At 38.8% G+C, this 23,810-nt stretch overlaps 1 protein-coding gene across 15 annotated transcripts; it reads right to left on the bottom strand.

Moving 5' to 3' along the window:
* Nucleotides 1-677: 677 nt before the first annotated feature.
* LOC112765141 (uncharacterized) lies at nt 678-6,665 on the bottom strand. 15 transcript variants are annotated; one of them, XM_072222445.1, is made up of 7 exons: nt 6,263-6,616; nt 5,506-5,635; nt 5,339-5,406; nt 3,392-3,762; nt 2,512-2,633; nt 1,454-1,530; nt 678-1,015 (listed from the first exon to the last, which is right to left on the bottom strand). In XM_072222445.1, exons 5-7 carry the CDS (start codon nt 2,610-2,612, stop codon nt 879-881), a joined length of 315 nt encoding a protein of 104 aa, XP_072078546.1. In that variant the 5' UTR covers nt 2,613-2,633; nt 3,392-3,762; nt 5,339-5,406; nt 5,506-5,635; nt 6,263-6,616; the 3' UTR covers nt 678-878. The 15 variants fall into 15 exon arrangements, with proteins under 15 accessions (XP_072078546.1, XP_072078545.1, XP_072078540.1 ...); XM_072222444.1 differs by having other exon boundaries at nt 3,720-3,762; XM_072222439.1 differs by having other exon boundaries at nt 5,506-5,624.
* Nucleotides 6,666-23,810: the final 17,145 nt, after the last annotated feature.

Below are 23,810 nucleotides of genomic sequence, written 5' to 3'. Positions count from 1 at the left end.
CACATAAGTATATTCTAAAGAGGAATCATTAGTAGAGAAATTAACCAATCTCACAGTTAAATATCAAGAATCAAAAAGAATATTTTTTCTATTGGAGATCTCATAGGCTTAAAAAAATAATCAGGGGTCGAGATGAGTATTCACCCTTTTAAAATTAGTCTTCAAAAAGACAACTTTAATACTAATTAGAATAGAATATTAAGGACGTTTACAAACCAAAAAAAAAATGTTAGAGATGATTTTGATTTTAACCTGAAATCTTAAGAACCAAAACAATATTTATCCCATTTAAATATTTGTAATTGAATTTTTATATTAATGAAATAATTTTTAGGTTCCACCAAACAGCATCATTAAATAAAAACAGAAAAAATTAATATTTATTTGTGCGTAGGTTTCAGATGGAACATTCTAAGAATATTGTGAATTTTAAATGGTAAAAAATCAATGAGGAAGTTAGTAAAATCATAAACACAAACAATATTGTAAAACTGGACGCGTTTAAATAACAATACCCTAGGCCTGGGTTATAGTAATTTGCACCAATGACAAGAATTTTTTACCAAGACTAGAGAAGCAAATGCAAACATGGTTGATAACAACTATTGGTGTAAAACTAGTTCAATGCAAAATAAAATGTCAAGGAGCATGAGCATGTGGTAATCAAAAGTCATTAATTTGCTAAAGAAAAAATTAAAAGACTTCGTGTATTAACCAAAGTAACAAATAGGAATAGAAGGCCCCTTGTCTTGTCTCCAACACATCATCATTGAAAGCAAAACGGGCTTTTATATTAATGAAAATTTGATGCCAACCATATACAGTGGGGAATCAACACTCAACAGAATAACAACCAAGTGTATAACTAGAAAATATTACTATTCAGAATCATCAATCTCTACAGTCTCGCTCTTTTTGAAATCACTGATAGCCTTATCAAAAGTGCTCCTTACATGTTGGCAGATAAGCATCAAATCTTGACATGCATCCTTTAAAACTTCTCGTGCCGGATCCCCTACAGTTGCATAATGATAAAGCAATGAACACAATAAGACCAAATGAATGATAATTGGACTAAATCAATAAATTTTATGGGAATGCCTGCGGGTATTAACATGTCCTCAATCTATCTCCCAGTCAATGCTATATATATGACTTTTGAGCATTGAATAGGACTTAATTCACCACACTTTTCTCAAAACAATAATTTCAGCCTCAAGTTCAATCATGCATGAGACAACACATTAGACTTTACTCATATCTTCCTGAAATGGCCAGAAACTACCTTAAGAGGAACAGCTAAAATAAAGAAAAGAGGATCAGATTAAGACCACTTAAATGATAACAAGATGAAATTTGAAATGCCAAGAAAACAATAGGATCAGGCTTGGAAAATTGCCATAGATATGAAATGATGAAAAAAAGGTGCTGTGAAAGGCATGCCATATGTTACCTGTTGTCTGGACTCTGATGTTAACGCGGTTATCGGACGGATGAGGAATGCTGTACCCACAAAATGTAACTCTTGGACTGCAAGAAACATTAATGATATCACCTCATTGGGATATATAGTACTAAAAATAAAAGCTATAAGTGAAGGAGTGAAAAAGAGAGATGCAAAACCTAAACTAATGGATAATTAATTATGTGCCACAAAAAATACAAAGAGAAATCAAAAGCAATAGAGATATTTGGCTCAATCCCCCGTCCTCTCCTCACAGATATGTGGGAGAAATTCATGCTTCACAATAAGGATTCAGTTCAGTTTATATTTATTTATTTCAAGAATTCATTAATTCTTTTGGTGAATTTTTACAAAGTCTTACACTTGCTACCATTGGTCTAATGCAACCCTCCTCTTTATCATGTATAAGGACCAAGTATGTAAAGATTTATAGTAAAACAGAATCTAGACAAAGTTTGATTGGTCATTATAAGGAAGACATGAATTTAGAGCAGCATGCTGCTTACTTCTTTATTTTGGTGGTTGGAAAGAAATGCCTCAAATTCAAAGGTATTTCCTGGTACTAAATTAATTGTTGGATAAAGAGCTTTTGCATTGCTATTTGCTAATGGATTTTCCTGACATGGTTGCTATAAGGGAACCTTGTATGATATCGCTTACACTTAGAACATATATTAAATTCCATTGACTGATTTTGAAAATATTTCTAATATAAAATCAAGGGCTAATAGGAACCAATTGAAATTGGGTCAAGCGATGACTTCTGCAGGGAAATGTGAAACAGAAGAGATGCGCCACGTATGTGTCAAGTTTGTTGTAACTAGTAAGAAGGGAGAATATGGAGAGCAGTCAGTTAGGCATCTAAATTGGGAGATTCTTGGGGTGTGTAACTGCTTAATGCTCCAATAAGGTTTCTTTCATTTCAGCTATATAGCTATAGCAATATATACTGCTTCTTTTATTTCTGTGTCATTTTATGTAGTTTCCTCTCAAAATGCAAGAATAAATTCCTAAGATTAAAAACACATGGTTTTCACACTACTTACTCTTGATTTAATGTGAATCTCATAGAATTTGCAAATGTATGATCCTCATCTGCCAGAGAAAAAGTTGATTTACTCTGATCAGAGTGTGACCCATGCTCCATCACTGACAACTAATCTGAAACCTGACAAAAACAAACAAAAAAATAAAAATTAAGTGAGCTTCAAAAATAATAATACTGAGTATCCGTCAGAAAATAGGATAGCAGCTACTCTGGCTAGGGGTGTTTGGTTTGCAGTCTGGTTCGGATTTTAGAAGGAAAAAAAAAATCATCCGCACAAATTATACATAAAAATTCGATTTGGTTTGGTTCGGTTTTTTTGTGAGGCCAACCAAACCAACTAGAAATAGATTGGTTTGGTTCGGTTTTTCAATTTTTACGCTAATTAAAAAAATATGTTCTAAAGGAAATTTATCTTCATGCTTAATGCCATCTTTACCACTCTTTTTAGAACAAAACAACAAAGAATCATAACAAAAAAATTCAAATAAAAAAACAGTAGAGAACCAATAATCATATTTGCTATGACTGATTTATGATTTATGGCCAGAGATTCCACTTTTCTTTTAAAGCACAAGTTATAACAACATGCAATATCTTGAAACCAGGATCACTCAATGGGTTGAGCTTCTTTAATCAAAGCAAATCTTCTAAAAGTACTAGCTTCTAATTTCCTTTGGCAATGGGTTTAAGTGGCAAAGTTCGTTCTATAAATAGTAGAACCTGTGGCTAGTGTTTAGTGGTTACTTAAGGCAAAGGTTACCAAAATAAAAAAGAATAAAAACAGTGAAGTGAGTCAGCAAACAGAAACAAAAAATTACACAAGCTCGCAAAAGAGAAAAGAAAAACAAAAGTAAAGAAGAACCAAAACACCACTCAACTTGATTCACACAAAGGAAAATAAAGTGAAGTTCTTTGATCTAATCAAATCTTTGGTGTTAACCCAATCTTCTTTCCATCCCTCCCAATGATAATTATTGTTCTTGTTCACATTGGCTCTGAGAGATCAAGCTTGCTATGCATTGAATTGACATTGATACACGCATAGATACATAATAAACCCAGAAGATGCCCATGGCCTCAATAACAAAACATGCAATAAATTCCAAAACTTTTTAACAAACAATTGAGGCCCATGAGTATCATCAGGAGTTCCTCACTTAATTAGTAAGAGTAAGGAAGGTGATAGATCTGCATATTCAAGCTTGCCTTTGTGAAATTTATCTTCATGCTCAATGCCATCTTTACCACTCTTTTCAGAACAAAACAGCAAAGAATCATAACAAAGAAAATCAGAATAAAAAAAGGTAGAGAACAAATAATCAGAATAAAAATGGAAAATCAGAACCAATAATCATAACAAATTGAAAATCATCATAACCGCAATCATTAAATCAGTACCAAGAACCAATAATCATAACGAACAGAAAAATTATCAAGTCACAACCTAAAACCAATTAGAAGTCAGAAAAGAAAAAGTTCAGAAAAATTAGAAAAAAATCCCAACACCTAGGGCTCCGTTCTAGATAAACAGGCAGTGCAGGGAAGACGACACGGCGGGGCTGGACGGCAAAAACAGGGACTGCGCGGATGGAAGGCGCTGCGAGACCTTGAAGCTTGAGCGACGGCGGAGTGAAGGGCGATATGGGGAGTGCTGGTGCGTGCTGCTACTGTACGCGGAGGACCACGGCGGCTGCTGATGCGTGCTGCTCTGGCCTGCTGCTGCGTGGAGCCGTGGAGGACGACGGAGAGGGAGGGGTGCTACAAGGAAAGGAGAGGGAGACAAAAGGCTGCTGGTATGAGTTGCTGTTGTCCGGTGGTAGACGGAGGAGAGGGAGGACGACGGGGCTGTGAGGAGGTCTGGATTGGTGGGAGAGTTTGTGGCGCTGGGTGAGGGGTGAAGGAACATGTGTGTTCTGTGTAATGGAGTATGGGGAGTACATTAGGGTTTGGGTAATTTCGGGGTAATTTAGGGATTTCATGGTTAGATATTTGACAAGTGCGCCACATACACGAGATGACACTATATAGAATATGTGAATATATAAATTTAAAATTTTTATAATACAAAAAAATACAACATATATTTAAAATATAAAAATATTTTTAAATAAATTATAATAATATTTTAATATTTTATTGATAAAATATAAATTAATTTTTTAATTATTTTAATATTTTTTAATTATATAAAATATTTATAATATTTGTTGTTTTAATAATTAATAATATATTATTTTTAATTCATTTTAAAAATATATGTTAAAAACAATAATAAATAATAAATATGTAATAATATTTAAATGTGTCTAAATATGTTTTAAAAAAATTTATTTATTAGAACACAGTAAACAGAATCGGAGTAGTGGCCATGCTTTATAGCACAAGTGTATTATTATGGAAAAATTATTCTAAAGGACCGTTAGAAAGATTTAATTATTAAAAAGGACTTTTAATACTAAAATTATTAAAAAAGACCAAATTTTTTTATAATATTTAAGAAGACGAACCAAATCTTTTTATAAAAGGATAAATATATCCTTAATTATTTTTATTTATTTTTATAATATTTAAGAAGACGAACCAGCTGCCTGCTCTGATGCCAGCTGCGGCGGAGACAATAACCGGCGGAGACAATAAGCGCCGTTAGCTGAGTTTAGATGATGAGAAGAGTCAAAAGATGAGAAGACCAAGAGGGAAGAGTCGAAGAGGTTCTGTGACTTCAGATTAGAGTTTTTCCAATTTTGGATCCTAATTCGGATCTGGATCTGGATCCGGCTTTAAATTGGTTAAATGGTTTTTCTTGACATAATAAAAAAAATAATTACCTAAACTCTTAAATCTCCCATATCCATCTCATAGTTCCAAAGAATTGGAATTTTCGATCCTGACTTACCTATATTATATCAATCAACAATTTACGAGAATTAAAAAACAGAAAAGGATAAAAGATCACTAATTGGAAATACAATAATATGTATTGGTTGAGACTTACCTGGAAGCAGCAGAACACAACAAATGCAAACAGAAAGTATTCACAGTTTTGATGATTTGGATTTGGACTCCAAAGTCCAAATTAGTGATTTGATGATTCCTCCAAGGCTCCAACCCCACCTATATTGGGACTTTATCAAACGTGCTTTTAAGATAAGAAAGTGACTAAAATTCTAATTCATTTATGTAACTATATAACAAAAGATTTAATACATAAATATCAAAACTAAATCTATTATCAAATAGCTTATAATCAAGAACACCAATTGTTAGTAATTACACAATAACGGATATGTGAGGTTTAACATTGATTTATAAAAAAATAAGAGTCTTATGGAACTTTCTTGGAAAATAAAGTAAGATTCCACATTAGCTGGATTATTATTGGGTAAGCACAATTATCCTTATTGTAAGTTTTAGAATCAATAAAGATATTGTCCACAATTTAAAAGTTGTATGTTTCAGAAACTCTTTTAATCTGTAGTATTTGGCATAACTCTAGAAAATGGATAACTAAGCAGATTTGATTACAAACAGATCAGCCAACAAAATCAGAAGTTCAGAATCGCATTCATTAACGAAAACAACAGTCACCAACATTAAAAAATCAAAATCAAAACCAAATCCATGGAAAAAAATAGAATTTTAAAATATGAAAAATTACATTATCAGAAAGTAATTATTAATTAGCATGAAATCAAATTAATGAAGTAAAATGCCAAAATCCAAGCAGGAAAGGAGAGAGCAGTGAATCTTACCACGGACAGGAGAGAAATGGCCAGAGAGGTGAGAGACGCCGGTGAAAAGAAGAGCAGAGACGCGGAGTAGCAATGCACGACGGCAGCGGCGCAGCAGTTGAACGGACTCAACGGAGCAGCGACGTTGGCGAAGGAAAAGGGGAAAAGATAAACTCGCAGCAGTGCAGCAGAGGGGGAATGGCGCGGTGCGGTGATGGCGCAGTGAGTGGGACGGCGAGGTGAAACGGACAGTGGCGAGGGAGGTGTTCGGAGGTGGCTGGCTGGGTGCAGAGAAGATGGAGAGAACGCAGAAGGGGGGTCGCGAGGAGGGCTGAGGGTGACTGACTGGGTAGTGGTGCTAGTGTTCGGAAAGAGGGGCTAGGGTTTCAACTTTTCAATATATATATTTGAAGGGGAAATGACTAAAAAATTAAAGTAAAAAATCTATCTATCTATCTATCTATTTCTACTTAATATATTAAAATTGATTTTTCTTCAACTTATGATGGTAAGGTAGGGGTGTAAGTTATCCAAACAGACCGAAAATTACCGTAAACCGAACCGAAAATTACAACAACCGATTTAAAAACCGAAAAAATTGTTTTTTTGGTTTTTTTCCTGACAAAATCGATCGGTTCGGTTCGATTTTTGGTTGGCTCGATAGAAACCGAACCGAACCAAACCGAACCGAAGATATGCATCCATTTCAATGTTTTAACCATTTTAACCTTTAACCTAACAATAAAAATTCCCAACCCCTAACCATTTCAATGTTTTACTCTTATTATTTCAGTTTATTGACTATTTTAAACCTTTATTTATTGTGATTCATATTTTGCTCATTAGAAATTAAAAATCGAAAAAACCGACCGAACCAAACCGCTGTTGGTTCGGTTCGATTCGATTCGGTTGTTGTAAAAGCAACAAACCGAACGGTTGTGTGTCTGTAGGAACCGAACATATCGGTTCAGTTGGTTTTTGGTCCAAAACCGAACCAAACCGAACCGATAACACCCCTATGGTAAGGTGTCACTTTTTCGTAAATCCATTTTACCTCCAAAATGATTATATTATTCTCTCTTCTAAATTTATTTAGAAAAATATTTTTAATTAATATAATTATATTATAATTAGTATTTAATGAATGATACATAGTTATACTAATTTAAGAAACTGTCTTTATTATAATTATATCAAATCAATATTTAATGTATTATTAAACTACTTATTAATTATCAATTAAAAATATTTTTAATTATTTTATTTCTAATAATAATAATAATAATAATAATAATAATAATAATAATAATAATAATAATAATAATATATCTGATTTATTGAAAATGTAGATTACTAAAACTGATTAATATAAAAAAAAACTAATAACTTTTGAATGAAATATGCTAAAAATTTTAACCTAAAATAATTATATCATTAATATCAAGTGATACTAATAAATATTTATCAAAAAATATTTTTAAAAAATATATTTAAATTATAATAATATTGATAAAATATAACTTTTATCCTTTTATCTTTCACGTGAGATATTTTAAATTTTTAATTAAAAGATAACCTTTCATGATATATTACAAATAACCGAATTATAAAATATATCACATGATAACTATAATTTTAACCACATTAAATGACAAAGATATTTATCAAGATATTTATTAATTTTAACAAATATTTTAATCAGATATTTTTATTTATATATTACTAAACGATATAGGTTATGAATTTTATATTATATAAATTTTATAATCTTATTCCCAAGGAAGAAAAATATATACTAATAAAATATTTTAGAGAAATATTATTTTTGATATCTTTAAATATTTTTTGCGTTTTTTGTATTAGTAACTAAAAACCTTCTTAAATCTTTTGAATGAAAAAAGTATAATAAATTAGATTTTAATAGTTTATTCTAATTTATTACTAAATAAAATTTAAAAATATTAATTTTTATATCTCTATCTTATCAACGCAAGATGCCAAATAATTTTTAGTATAATTATCTCTATATGTTGAATTAAGTAATATTAAGAAAAATGTTATTACCTATCTTTTTCATGAGTTTATTAATAATAATAATAATAATAATAATAATAATAATAATAATATATGGACATAAGATTAATTAGTTAACAAATTGAATTTTAATTATGGAGTTTTATTTTTTATTCAAATTTTTATTCATTAGTTATTTTATTTTTTATATTTACAATAAATATTGAATGTAAAAAAAATATTCATTGTTATATATTTTATTTATTTACAGTTATAATTAAATTTGGTATAATTATAGTAAATCTCTATAATTATAGCAATTTATATATGCTTCATATATATATATATATATATATATATATATATATATATATATATATATATTCCTCTTTTATCTATTTCCTAAAAATATTGGCATATAATTAATGTAGATAACATATATACTTAGCAAGTATCTCTATTTATATAATTTTTTTCTAATTGTAGCAAGTATCTCCATTAAAAATTCATACCGTGTACAATTAGTGTGTGTATATATATAAGTCGTAATAGTGAATTGTTATAATTATTTATCATCTAAAAAATTCGTACCTCAGACATAGTTCTTTTTTTGTTGATTATTTTTCATATCTAATGGCTACTAGCTATGATTCTATCAACAGTATTACCTATGATAGATTATGTAATGAAAAAGTTTGGAAAATAAAGGCAAGGATTATAAGGTTATGGAAAGTCCCATCTAAATTTGATAAGAGTAATTAGACCGCTTACCTAGAAATAGTTCTCATGAATGATAAGGTAAGCTGATTATTTTCCATGATTTTTTCAAGTGATGCTAGGTCCAGTTTATAAATATTTTTTGTTCATATTTTAAGTTTATTTGATAAGTAAATCCTTGCATGAATAAAAGACAGTGCGATTTAACAGGGTTATAAGTGCTAATAGTCTTTATTTTTAATTTATTTTACAGTGTGATAAAATTCATTGTTCAATCAAGAATTATTTGGCAAAGATATTTGAGAATGATCTGATCGAGGGGAAGGTTTATGTCTTCTCAAATTTTTTGATTGAGAAATCAAGCGGAATTTATCTTCCGACTGCACACGTGTATAGAATAACTTTTAAGAATGAGTCACGTATAGTAAATACGGTCGATGATCGTAAAATTCCTGACAATCATTTTAATTTTCTCGATCATGCTAATATATTGAGACAAACAAATGAAAAATCTAACTTATTTGGTACGTAGTTAATTTGTATTATTATTGTGTTATTCATTTATGATGGGCAAACTTAATTTTTTTTTTTGGGCTGCAAATTAAACAAATTGAAAATGGTATTTTTATTCATCAAGAGAAATATGGCAATAAACTAGTTAAGAAATTTGGTATGAAAAATATCAAACCCATGGGAACTCCCATGCACCCTAATTCAAAACTAGACAAGGGAGAAATTGAGAAAGATGTAGATGAGACTAGGTATAGAGGAATGATTAGCTCTCTTATGTATTTAACTTCCTCTAGACCTGATATTGTGCAAAGTGTTGGAATGTGTTCAAGATTCCAATCTAAACCAAAAGAGTCTCATCTTTCTGCAGTTAAGAGGATCATTAGATATGTTCATGGCACATCCAATTTTGGTCTTTGGTATCCTAGGATTGATGATTTTTCTGCAGTTGGTTATTGTGATGCAGATTTTGCCGGTGATAAAGTTGATAGAAGGAGCACATTAGGCTTATGTTGTTTCCTTGGAAAGTCCTTGAATGTTTGGTCAAGTAAGAAGCAGCCAACAGTTGCTTTATCCACTGCAGAGGCGGAGTATATAGCTGCATATTCTTGTTGTTCACAGCTCATGTGGTTATAAACACAGCTTGCTTATTACAAATTAAATGCTGAAAATATTCCCTTGTTGTATGATAATATGAGTGCCATTAATATTTCTAAAAATCCAGTCTTGCACTCTATGACTAAACATATTGAAGTGAAATTTCACTCAATAAGAGAACATGTTCAAAAGGGGGATATTAGCATTCAATTTGTTAAATCAGAGGAGCAATTGGCTGATATTTTCACTAAACCACTAGTTGAGGACAGATTTTGCATGCTTAGAACTAGTCTAGGGATTTTAAGCCATGATTCATTGTTTGAAAATTGATGATGTGTTTGTTAGAGTTTTTTTGTCTCATAAACAGGTATGAGACAATTCTGGGCAAGTGACGAACTTTCTCTTAAACCATCGTTCTCAGGCCTTGTCGCAAGTACAGAGTCATCTAAGCCAACCTCAAAAAATCAGATCATGAGTGGTCTAATATATTTTCTTAAACCCAATCATCTCTGGGCTCAATATGAATGTTATATGATTTTTTGTTTTGTTTTTGTTAGCTTGTTTACTTTAGTTTATTTCTTTTTATCCTTAAGTCCAAAAAGTTTCAAATTTTAAATTGATTTCCTTTCTTAATTTTAAATAAAATCAAATATTTCTTTTTGTAATGTCAAGTTCTTTCAAGTTAAATCAGAGGTGATGCAGTTGCATGGTTTAAGAAAATTTCTTTTGGGTACAATTACTGTTCGTACCCTGGATCGAGCTATCCGAGCCGGGATGTTCAAATAACAAAGCGACCGACTTCTTCAGGTCAGACAAACCGACCTCTTCTCAAAGAGCTCGGCCAAATCGACAGTAAAGCCGAACGAAGGGCCCAAACAAAAGGACACAGCCCAATCCAAAGGCAGTCCAAGCCTACAGAGAGAAGGGCGGTTCCGTTGAAGATAAGCTGACCTCACCCAAAGATAAGATAAGATAAGATAAGATAACTAACTTATCTTATCTAAAAAGGTCACTATCACACCATTATAAATACACTGGAGCACCCAGGTATAACTCATACTCTGATTCTACTAAAAACCTGTTTAATACCCATGCTAACTTAAGCATCGGAGTCTCTTGCAGGTATCCCCCACCCTCTTGTGACCAAAGGATCAGCAGTGCAACCAGTCCAACAAGTCGGACACGACAGCTCCGGCCGCCACCCACCAGCCGGACACGTCATCTCCGACCAGTACCGAAGATCTCATCCGAGATCGACCTACAGTTTCAGGTAACCCTCGAAACATTGGCGCCGTTGCCGGGGAACCTGGAAGTCATCCCATCACCATGGCGGACGACCATGACAATGACCACGATTCAGGTCTGGAAGATAGAACGCCGCACAAGAATGCAGACACTACGCTAAAAGATACTCCGGAATTGAACGGGGACAAAAATCATCAAATCCGGGGGTAATAGAAGCGCTTCAAGACCGTTTAAAGCAACTTGAAAAAGAAACCCAGCAACAACGAGAAGTCGGAAAGGATTTACAAAGAGAGGTAAGGCGGCGTCGAGAATTAGAAGATAAACTCTTACAACTCGAAGCCGATCTCAAAGAAAAAGCTACTCGGACCACTCTTGAGGAGAATTCATGCAAAGATCAAGATCCATTCACTAGGGAAATCATGAAAACCAAAATTCCTAAAGACTTCAAACTCCCGGATATGACTTTGTATGATGGCACTACAGATCCCAACCATCACCTCAGAAACTTCAGAAGCAGAATGTACCTCACCGACGCCTCAGATGCCGTTCGCTGCAAAGCTTTTCCAACAACTCTCACAAAGACAGCAATCAGATGGTTCGACAACCTACCTCCAAAGTCCATCTCAAGCTTTGACGACCTGGCCAAAAATTTCCTGGCCAGGTTTTCCATCCAAAAAGACAAGGCTAAGCACGCCCCCAGCCTACTAGGGATCAAGCAAGGAAATCGGGAAAGTCTTCGCAACTACATGGAAAGATTCAACAAAACATGCCTGGACATACAAAGCTTGCCAACAGAGGCCGCCATCATGGGCCTCATCAATGGCCTACGAGAGGGACCTTTTAGTCAATCTATATCAAAGAAATACCCTACATCTCTAGAAGAAGTGCAGGAGCGAGCGGAGAAATACATCAACATGGAAGAAAACTCTCGGTTGGGAGAAACCTCAAAATCCGGATTCCCCTACCGAGATAAAGATAAAGAGTCCAAAAAGAAGGAAGATTGACAAGGGGAGAAAATAAAAAATATCATAATTACACCCCTCTTAGGGTATCTCTGGTAGATGTCTACAAAGAAGTCTGCCATACGGAAAAAATACCCCCAGCCTGACCCCTCAAAGGCAAAAGAGGAGGAGGAAACTGGAATGAATATTGTGAATACCATCGAGTCCGTGGGCACTCCACCAACGAATGCTTTGACCTAAAAAATGTCATAGAAAAATTGGTGAGAGAAGGAAAACTAGATCGGTTTCTGGCCACCCGAGATGATGAGCAAAGAAAGAGACGAAGGGATGAAGATGTCGGACGAGCTAAGCGATCACCTCGTACACCAGAAAGACACGTCCACATGATACACGGCGGATTTGCAGGAGGAGGAATCTCCAAATCATCTCGCAAAAGATATCTAAAGGAAGTATATCATGTCGAAGGGAAGGAAGAAGCACCCGACATCCCTGCAATCACGTTCACCAAAGAAGACGCATCCGGTATCATCTCAGGACATGACGACCCCATGGTCATCACCATCATACTGGCAAACGCCAATCTCCACCGCACATTAATTGACCAAGGGAGCTCCGCCGACATCTTATTCAAAACTGCCTTCGACAAGCTCGGCTTAGAAGAAAAGGAGCTTAGAGCATACCCGAACAGCCTGTTCGGACTGGGAAATACCCCAGTACAACCACTGGGATACGTGTCACTACATACAATCTTTGGAAAAGGGAACCAATCCACCCTATTGTCGTCCACGCGTTCGCGTCATTTGTGCAGATTCCAGTCCACGCGATCGCGTCAGGCACGCGATCGCGTCATTGCGATTTCCTCCATTCCGCGCGGTCGCGTAAGCCATGCATCCGCGTCGGTATTCGCTGGTCATCTCCTTGGCTTCTTCTCTTTCTCTGCAGAAACTTCCTCAAATCCATCCGAATGCTACCTAAATTAAATAAAATTGCACAAAACTCAAAATAGCATCCATAGTGGCTAAAATATAATTAATTCTTAATTAAATTCAACAAATTATATGCAAATTTACTAGGAAAAGATAGACAAGATGCTCATGCATCAGTCTCCTACAAAAATAAGTTATAAAAGTAATCCCTGAAAGAGACCTGACAAAGGTCCAAAAAAGAGGATTACAAAAATAACTGGAAAGAGGACCAACATAAAGAAATCGGTTATGAATTGCGCAGAATAAATACAAGTAAGAGCAAGAAAAACCGAAATACAAGTTGGACCTACACATCCACAACCTCGAAGGATCCAAGCTACAAAGTACAAAGCAATCCAAAGAGGTCGAGCAGCAAGGCTCCAGCATTCTCAAAACCCAGAATGGTACCAAGACAAGTGCAAACAAGCATGATACAAAATACAATATTATAAACAAGCTTCAGGATCAGGCCCAAAGCTTGAGAGCTACTTGTTGTTTTTTCAAAATAAAAAGTTGCTAAACAAGCAACCGCAAGGAGTATCAACAGTCAGCAAAATATTCGAATTACAAAATAAAGAGTTTAAAAGCCCACAAGTCGGGCTATCCACACAAACATCCAAGAAAAATCAGCTAAGATCGGGAGCCTTCTCGGCAGCATCAGTACAGGGAGAAGGAGGGCGAGTCTGAAGAGGCACAGCATCCACGGTACCATCATCCCGGTTCAAGATCTGACAGTCCGGATAAGAAACGGAATGACCGACCTCAACTGGAGGAACTGTAGAAGTTGACACTTTGGCAGAAGGCACAGGGGGAGGTTCGACATCGTCATCATCCTGGTCATCAGGGACAATCTTACTGTCCCTCACAACATTGTCCAGGCTAAAAAGAGCAAGGTCGGCCTCGGGAGCAATAATCCGAACTTGCTCCTTCAGGTTCTCGTAAGCAGCATTCACAGTGCCAACAAGATGACCCTGGAGCTCGGAGTAATCAGCTCGGACATTCTCCAACTCCTCTTTCAAGCGCATTCCCTCCCGATAGGATGTGACGTAGCTGTCTTTATGCCTCAATGCCGTATCCTCGGCCAACCGCACAGAAGCCGCCAGAGCAAGGGAACTCGCCTTCTCATTCTTCAGATCCTTCTCTAGTTTGGCCACCTTCACCTCAAGCTCCTCCTTTAAGCCCTTCATCCGATCGAACTCCTGTTTTGCCTCCTCCATAAAAGCTTTGGTGGCATGGAGAGGAAGATTTTGAGCAGTTCGGTGCAGGGCAGCTCCCATATGTGCCATTTTTACACTACTCCGAGTTGTAAAATCCAAGTGCGAAGGAGTGATACATCATCCATAGGGAGGACACCGTAAGGACCGATCTGCTGATCTACGAACTCGACCGCGTCAAAATCAGGGGCATCAAGGTTGAAAGGCTCAATTGTTTTTTGTTTCTTGTTGGGAGGAGCACCAGAAGCAGCAGCGGAAGACTATGGAGGGTCGGCCAGACAAACCAGAGGAGTGGGAATCACCTTCCTCGGCCCAGGAGAACTCGGCATGGGCGGCTTCACTGAAACTTGAGAAGATCCCTCTCCCGCCACCTTGGCCGAGATATTTTGAGCAGCAGCGGCCTTCTTTGCCTTTTTGTAGGCCTTCATGGAATCATTGTTTTTCGACATCTCTGAAAATACAGAATCAACCATAGTGAGGAGTTACCATCTAGAAGAAGCAAAACTAAGAAACAAGTACAGAAACAAGTCAGACAGTACCCAAAGCAGTTCGAACCAAAGATGGATCACTCAAAAATCTTTTTGTATCCAGATGGGGTGGTTCCCCCCACAAATCTTCAAGAACAACTACAAAAGCCTGCTCAACCTCATCAAGGATCTCCTAGGTATAGCGAGACACTCTCACATTCTTTTGCCACTCTAGAGGGAAAGCAGGCTCGTCATTCTCATCAAGAAAAAAGGGGCGGATCCCCTCAACAGCACGGACTCAGAAGAAATAATTCTTAAAGTCTTTAAAAGACTCATCGTACATGGCAAAAACTTTATGCCCCTGGGCCGACATGAAAGAAACCCAAAGAGCTTTCTTTTTGGAAGAACCTCCAGGCTTGGCAGAAACAAAAAGATAGAGGAAAAGAGTATGAGAAGGTGTTATGCCTAACTCTTGGCAAAGCAACTGAAAAATCTTGATAAAACCCCAAGAATTCGGATGAAGCTGGGACGGGGCAATGTTACACGACCACAACAAGTCGGTCTCGAAAGCAGTAAAAGGAAAAGTAATGTCCAACTGGCTGAAGAAATATTCATAGGCATAGAAAAAGGGACGCCCCCCCTCGACAAAAGTAGGAAAACAAACCCTCTCGTCAGAGTCGGGCGCTACAAGCTCATAATCCCTCTCCCGAGCACTGCCACTACAAATCTTATGACGTTTCCTCAGCTCTACACAAAAATCAGCGTCCACCACAGAGACACACATCAAGACAAGGGAGTCCAGCCAATCGGACATCCCTCGGGAACTTTAGAGGACATCTATACAATGTTATTGCGAGAAGACATAAAGCCAACTAATCCTACAATAAGAAAAGAAGATTGGATTACTAAAAAACATCTCGGACGAGGGGCAAAACAACTCGACTAAATATGATACAGAAGAACAAACAGAAAAGGAAAACCCCAAGACTCAAAACCAAAGCCCTGGGACATCCTTTGGAGGCAGTAACAAAGCAATATTTTAGGAAAAATCTACAGCTTACGTCCCGGCATCTCTTAAACAAGAAAAGAAAACTTCAAACAACAAACATTTTTCATAGGAGAAAGACAAAACACAAAAGTCATCAAAGTCACTATCTTTTTACAGTCTATCAGCAAAAAGCATCGCCAAACATCAAACACGCCAAGCGGAAACCGTCAAAGGCGCAACCTTTTTTCAGAATCAAACAAAAACCAAGGAGCAATCTTCGATTAAGTGAGCAAAGATGCAGTTTTTCTGGGTATCGGACAGAAGCGACAATAGAACATGCAGAGCCCTAAAAGCATCAAACAACAGGAAAGGCAAAAAGGTCCATGCAAAAGACGAAGAAACTCCCAGAACACACATTACAACAGCAATCAAGCGCGGTAAAAACAAAAAGATCCAAACTTTCTCTAAACAAAATCAAAACTTCACCACAAAACTAAAAGACAAAGCAACAAAGACGGGAAGAAATTGCAAATGGAACCAACCTGAAAAAAGCAGAGCCTCAAAAAGGTTGAAAATGGAAAGACGGAATCGCTGGATCTTTGAATGACGCCACAAAGGCAAAATGTAGGCGAAAAGCAGAAGGTGAGAGAACGAAGGGAGAAGTTACAAAGAAAGGTGAAGGAGAGAAACCGTTTTCTGATGAAGCAAAATTCAAAATAAAGCCAAGTGAAACGGGGCAATTAATACCAATTGATGAAGGTATTAAACCCTCGCACGTTCCCTAGAACAAAGCGCCAATACAAAAGCGCGCGCTTATAGAGGAAAAACGTTCTACATTAAAAAAAAAGGGTTCTACAAAGGAAAAAATCGACAAAATGCTTGAACTCGGCTTCACTAGAGAAGGACCAAAGTCTAAAGGACTCGACCTCAAAAAAGAAGATCGAGCTCAAGCAGGGGCGCTGTTCATACCCTGGATCGAGCTATCCGAGCCGGGATGTTCAAATAACAAAGCGACCGACCTCTTCAGGTCAGACAAACCGACCTCTTCTCAAAGAGCTCAGCCAAATCGACAGTAAAGCCGAACGAAGGGCCCAAACAAAGGGACACAGCCCAATCCAAAGGCAGTCCAAGCCTACAGAGAGAAGGGCGGTTCCGTTGAAGATAAGCTGACCTCACCCAAAGATAAGATAAGATAAGATAAGATAAGATAACTAACTTATCTTATCTAAAAAGGTCACTATCACACCATTATAAATACATTGGAGCACCCAGGTATAACTCATACTCTGATTCCACTAAAAACCTGTTTAATACACATGCTAACTTAAACATCGGAGTCTCTTGCAGGTACCCCCACCCTCCGGTGACCAAAGGATCAGCAGTGCATCCAGTCCAACAAGTCGGACACGACAGCTCCGGCCGCCACCCACCAGCCGGACACGTCATCTCCGACCAGTACCGAAGATCTCATCCGAGATCGACCTATAGTTTCAGGTAACCCTCGAAACAGTTACTGTTCATACCCTGGGTCAAGATGTCCGACCTGGGATCTTTAGCGACAAGCCGACCGACCTCTTCAGGTCAGACTATCCGACCTCTTCCCAAATGTGCTTAGCTAAAAGGGATACAACTCCACTCAAAGAAGGCACAATCTCAAACAGGGCTACAAATGTCATCCGAGACTAAAAAAGGTTCTATATAAAGAACACTAAAAAGTCATCAGACAAGTCACTAAAAGCCTGGATATCAAGCCACAAGGATAACTTCGCCAAAGCAGAGGGATGTCAACACAAACTTAAAGCAAGGCGTGATCCAGAAGGCAAGGGTAGAAAACCCACACTACCACTCAAAAGAGGATGGACTGTGAAGTACCAAACCTCTAGAAAATCTGCCAGAATTGCAAAGCAATGAAGAAACAAGCCAGACAAATGCTTGAGCACGACTTCCAAAGAGATCGAAGCTTGATCTCACGAAAAGATCGAACTCAAGCAGGGGCACTGTTCATACCCTGGGTCAAGATGTCCGACCTGGGATCTTTAGCGACAAGCCGACCGACCTCTTCAGGTCAGACTATCCGACCTCTTCCCAAAGAGCTCGGCCAATTACCGACCTCTTCACAAAGAGCTCGGCCAAAACGCTACAGAGGCCCAATAAAGGCCCAAATAGAGGGACACAGCCCAATCTAAAGGCAGCCAAAGCCTAGAAGGATAAAGGCGGTTTCCCAGAAGATAAGATGACCTCACTTAAAAATAAGATAAGATAAGATAACTATCTTATCTCCAGAAAGGTCACTCCACACTACTATAAATACACTGGAGCACCCAGGTATAACTCATACTCTGATTCTACAATAAACCTGCTTAATACACATGCTAACTTAAGCATCGGAGTCTCTTGCAGGTACCCCCCACCCTCCGGTGGCCAAGGATCAGCAGTACAGCAAGTCTAACAAGTCGAACACAACAGCTCCGGCCGCCACCAGCCAGCCGGACATGTCATCTCCGACCAGTACAGAAGATCTCATCCGAGATCGACCTCCAGTTTCAGGTAACCCTCGGAACATTGGCGCCGTTGCCGGGGAACCTGGAAGTCATCCCATCACCATGGCGGACAACCATGACAACGATCACAACTCTAGTTTGGTGGACCGAACGCCAAACAAAGACACGGACACCACCTCCAAAGACGCACCTCAAAACGGGGGAAATAAGCAACCCCCAAACACAGAAATTTTGGAAGCTATCCGTGAGCAACAGAATTGCCTTAAACAGCTGGAACAAGAAGCTGAACATCAACGGGAAGCCGAAAGAGACCTTCGGAAGAGAAACAAGACGACGTCAGAGGACAAGCTCCTAAAACTCGAAGCGGATCTCAAGGCCAAAACAACTCGATCCGGTCACGAAGACATCCCCCACAAATATCAAGACCCATTCACCAAAGAGATCATGAAAGCTAAAGTCCCAAAGGACTTCAAAGCTCCCGATATGACCCCGTACGGCGGCACATCAGATTCAAGCCATCATCTTAGAAATTCCAGAAGCAGGATGTATCTCACGAAGGCCTCAGATGCAATCCGTTATTCTCCATCCAGAAGGATAAAGCCGAACACGCTCCAAGCTTGCTAGGGATCAAGCAAGGAGATCGGGAAAGTCTTCGCAACTACATGGAAAGATTCAACAAAGCGTGCCTGGACATACAAAGTCTGCCAACAAAAGCAGATATCTTGGGTTTCATCAATGGCCTACGAGGAGGACCTTTTAGCCACTCAATATCCAAAAAGTACCCAACATCTCTAAACGAGGTACAGGAACAGGCAAAGAAACACATCAACATGGAGGAGAACTCTCGACTAGGAGAGAGCTCAGAAACCGAATTCTCCTAACCCACCACAGGACAAGGATAAAGAGTCCAAGAAAAAAGAAGATCAACCCGGGAAGACTAGAAAATACCGCAATTACACCCCTCTTCGGGTGTCTTTTGTGGAGGTTTACCGAGAAATATGCAACACGGAGAAGATCCCACCACCTCGCCCAATCAAAAACAAAAGAGGTCGGACAAGTTGAAGGTCCACCTCACACCAAAGAGATCGGACGAGTTGAAGGTCCACCTCACACCGAAGAGGTCAGGCGAGTTAACATCCACCTCACACCAAAGAGGTCGGATGAGTTAAAGGTCCACCGCACACCAAAGAGGTCGGACGAGTTGAAGGTCCACCTCACACCAAAGAGTTCGGACGAGTTGAAGGTCCACCTCACATCAAAGAGATCGGACGAGTTAACGTCCACCTCACACCAAAGAGGTCGGACGAGTTAACGTCCACCTCACACCAAAGAGGTCGGACGAGTTAAAGGTCCACCTTACAACAAAGAGGTCGGACGAGTTGAAGGTCCACCTCACACCAAAGAGTTCGGACGAGTTGAAGGTCCACCTCACATCAAAGAGGTCGGACGAGTTAACGTCCACCTCACACCAAAGAGGTCGGACGAGTTAAAGGTCCACCTCACACCAAAGAAGTCGGACGAGTTGAAAGTCCACCTCACACCAAAGAGGTCGGGCAAGTTGAAGGTCCACCTCACACCAAAGAGGTCAGACGAGTTGAAGGTCCACCTCACAACAAAGAAGTTGGACGAGTTGAAGGTCCACCTCACAACAAAGAGGTCGGACGAGTTGAAGGTCTAACCTCACATCAAAGAGGTCGGATGAGTTAAAGGTCCACCTCACACCAAAGAGGTCGGACGAGTTGAAGATCCACCTCACACCAAAGAGGTCGGACGAGTTGAAGGTCCACCTTACAACAAAGAGGTCGGATGAATTGAAGGTCCGCCTCACATCAAAGAGTTCGGACGAGTTGAAGGTCCACCTCACATCGAAGATGTCGGGCGAGTCGAAGGTCCACCTCACAACAAAGAGGTCGGACAAGTTAAACGTCCACCTCACACCAAAGAGGTCAGAAGAGTTGAAAAGGACAACGGAGTGCGAACAAGCCTTCCCAGATTTCAAAATTCTTGGGGCAACCACCCATTCTTTCCAGACCATGGGAAAGTGAAGAACTCATATTATACCTCGCAGTGGGAAGTCGGGCAATAGCCTCAGCACTAGTCAGAGAAGACAGAAGTGGGTAAGAACCCGTCTACTTCATCAGCAAAGCTCTACAAGCGGCCGAACTAAACTATCAAAAGATAGAAAAAGTTTGCCTAAGCCCACATACTCACCTCTCAACGACTCCACCCATACTTTCAAGCTCACACTATCAGAGTTCGGACCAACCAGCCCATAAAAGCATCCTACAGAAAACAAACTTAGCTGGAAGAATCCTACAGAGGACAGCTTGGATAATTCGGGGGATCCTGGACAAAACCAGAGAACATCTCAAACAATTCGGGGGACCCTGGACAAAAACAGAAAACAGCTCGGACAAATCGGGGAAAATGAAGTCCGACATATAGAATGCCCGAGCTGATGCATTTTCAAAACCAGCCAGCACCAACAGCTCGAACAATTCGGGGATATGAAGTCTGACACATACCTCAGGAGCAGAATGCCCGAGCTGATACATTTTCAAAACTAGCCAACCAAGGGGCAATAACAGAAGCCTCATCCAGGCTACATTACAAGACCACAACAAATCGATCTCGAAGGCGGTATAAGGGATGTACTCAGGGTCAGCCACAGTAACATGCATTAAAACTACGAAATCCAGCTAATCAGACATGCTGTCCGGGATCTTAGTAGACATCTAAAAGACATAGGTCGACTATGGGCTACTACCAAACAACTCGGGCAAATAAGGAAACAACTCGGACAATAACAGCAAAACATCAAGTGACAGACTTGGCAGTAAAAGGGAAACCCCAGGACTCACACGAAAGTCCAGGGGCACCCTTTGGAGGCAACAACAGGGCAAGAACACAGAGAAAAGAAGTCAACAATCTATACCCAAACAGTCCGAACACCTCTCAAACAAAAGGTCAAAACAAAAGCTAGAACTTTTGTACAAAAGAAGTCAGGCAACGATGAAAAGAAACAGGAACAGCAACCAAACCCTAAAGCAAAGCACACATTCTTCTCAAAGGCGAATGACAAAAGAAAAGTGACAACAAACGATCAAAGATGCAAACTTTTTGCAGAAAGAACCAAAGTTCTTCGGAGCAAATACAAAGTCAAAGCTTTACATCAAAAGCATGCCAACTTCCCTATAGCCCCACCAGAAGAGCTCCCACAAGTCCTCTGGGCATATCGGACAACTCCACACTTCACCACGAAGGAATCACCTTTCTGATTAGCTATACGGAATGGAGGCAATGATCCTAGTGGAAGTCAAAGAAGGATCGCCAAAAGTGATCCACTACAGTGAAGAGGCCAACTCCCAACTTCAAAAGGAATAACTCGACCTACTTCCAGAAACCCGAGAACGAGGTCGGATCAAGGAAGAGGCGTTAAAACGTCAAATGGCCTCAAGATACAATTGGAAGGTAATCTAGCAACAACAATCTCATCCTAATCCGAAATGACATCAAAATAGTTCGGTCAGGAGAAGAGAAGCTAGCAGCCAACTAGAAAGGACCATACCAAGTTGTTCAGAAGAATGGGGAAAGGTTGCTACAAAGTGTCCAACTTCGAAGGGCAAGAGCTACCAAGGTCATGGCAGGCCTGCAATCTAAAAAGGACGCCAGGCCGAGATCCAAAAAGATTGCCCGACCTAGAAAGGTAAGTACTAATATGTACACACCCTTATCTTCATTTTATTGTTTAAAAGATTGCAGATTCCTAAAAAGTTTCCTACCAAGACGCCCGGCTACGGCAGGTCGGCAAGGTGAACAACAAATTCACCACCCGATCACGACAAAGTCGGCAAGATGAAAACCAAACTCATCATCCGATTACAAAGCGACATGTCGGCAAGGTGAAAACCAACTTCACCGCCCGACCACAATGAAAACCGAATTCATCGTTCGATTTCGACAAAGTGAAATAAAATTCACTACTATACCAAGACGCATTAATCTGAAACGCAAATTTCACTGCCGGATCACGATAAGGTCGGCGGGGTGAAAACCAAATTCACCGCCCGATCACGATAAAAGTCGGCAAAGATGAAACCAGAATTCATCGCCCGATTTCGACAAGGTCGGCAACAAAGTGAAAGCAGAGTTCATCGCCCGATTATAAAGCAACAGATCGGCAGAAAGTGAAAAACAAATTCACTGCACAATCACGATAAAGATAAACCGTCCGATAAAGGTGAAAACACAATTCACCCAAAAGACGATCTAGAGATGCCAACCACTTTCTACAAATCGGCAAAGATGAACACAGAATAATGTATGAAGTTATCGAAAGTGATCTAAAAAAGAACCTGACGAGGTCTTACGGATTGCTAAAATAATAACTTAAAGACTGGCCGACGTTGAGAAGTCGGACCAAGCCAACCCAAGTTATAAGTAAACCCTGGAAAGAGGTCTGGCCAACCCTATTAAAGAGTATTACTTTAACTTAGAAGGGCCCGACATGACAAGTCGGCCCAAAATGAAAAGTTATAAAAGTAGTCCCTGAAAGAGACCTGACAAAGGTCCAAAAAAGAGGACTACAAAAATAACTTAGAAACAGGACGACGCAAAGAAGTCGACCTCCTACAAAAAACAAGTTATAAAAGTAATCCCTGAAAGAGACCTGACAAAGGTCCAAGAAAGAGGATTACAAAATAACTTAGAAGAGATCGACATGACGAAGTCGGTCTCCTACAAAAAACAAAACAAGTTATAAAAGTAATCCCTGAAAGAGACCTGACCAAGGTCCAAGAAAGAGGATTACAAAAACAACTTAGACCGACAAGAGAAGTCGGACCAATGAAAGCTACAGATCGGACCGACAAAAGAAGTCGGACCGGCGAAAGCTACAGATCGGACCGATAAGAGAAGTCGGACCGGCGAAAGCTACAGCTCGGATCGACACGAGGTGTCAGACCAACGAAAAGCGTGCGCTAAAAGGGACATAGCTTCGCCCAAAAAGCCACGGCTCCACGACAAGGCTATCAAAATTGTTCAGAATGACTAAAAAGTGTTCTACGAGAACAGTAAAAAGTTGTCGGACAAGTTAGCCCCAAGGACCACATCGACCAAGCAGAAAGTGGACAAAACCAGCAGTGATCAAAAGAGGTCGGACAACAAAATACCGACACTCTACAAAGATCCACAAAGGGGACAAAGACATCTCACAAACGGCCAAAGGAAGGCTACGAATGCTTTGCTAAAAGGTATGAAGTCTTGAAAAAAGACACTACTCAAAAGGCAAAAGCACAAATCAAAACGGCGCTAAAAAGTCATCCAAACAGACTATAAAAGGTTTCCCATCAGGAACTATACCTAAAAAGTTGTTGGATTATGACTAAAAA

This window comes from Arachis hypogaea, chromosome 17, assembly GCF_003086295.3.
Source record: "Arachis hypogaea cultivar Tifrunner chromosome 17, arahy.Tifrunner.gnm2.J5K5, whole genome shotgun sequence".
In the NCBI taxonomy this organism is placed as follows: domain Eukaryota; kingdom Viridiplantae; phylum Streptophyta; class Magnoliopsida; order Fabales; family Fabaceae; genus Arachis; species Arachis hypogaea.
This window is presented reverse-complemented; position numbering and strand designations above follow the sequence as displayed.

Excerpts from the sequence above, each read along its gene's own strand:
- LOC112765141 (XM_072222446.1), bottom strand. The coding sequence starts at position 2,612 with ATGGAGCATGGGTCACACTCTGATCAGAGTAAATCAACTTTTTCTCTG. Across the intron at positions 1,531-2,511 it reads AGATTCACATTAAATCAAGA|TCCAAGAGTTACATTTTGTG; the intron begins GTAAGTAGTGTG and ends TGTTTCTTGCAG. Across the intron at positions 1,016-1,453 it reads CATCAGAGTCCAGACAACAG|GGGATCCGGCACGAGAAGTT; the intron begins GTAACATATGGC and ends ATGCAACTGTAG.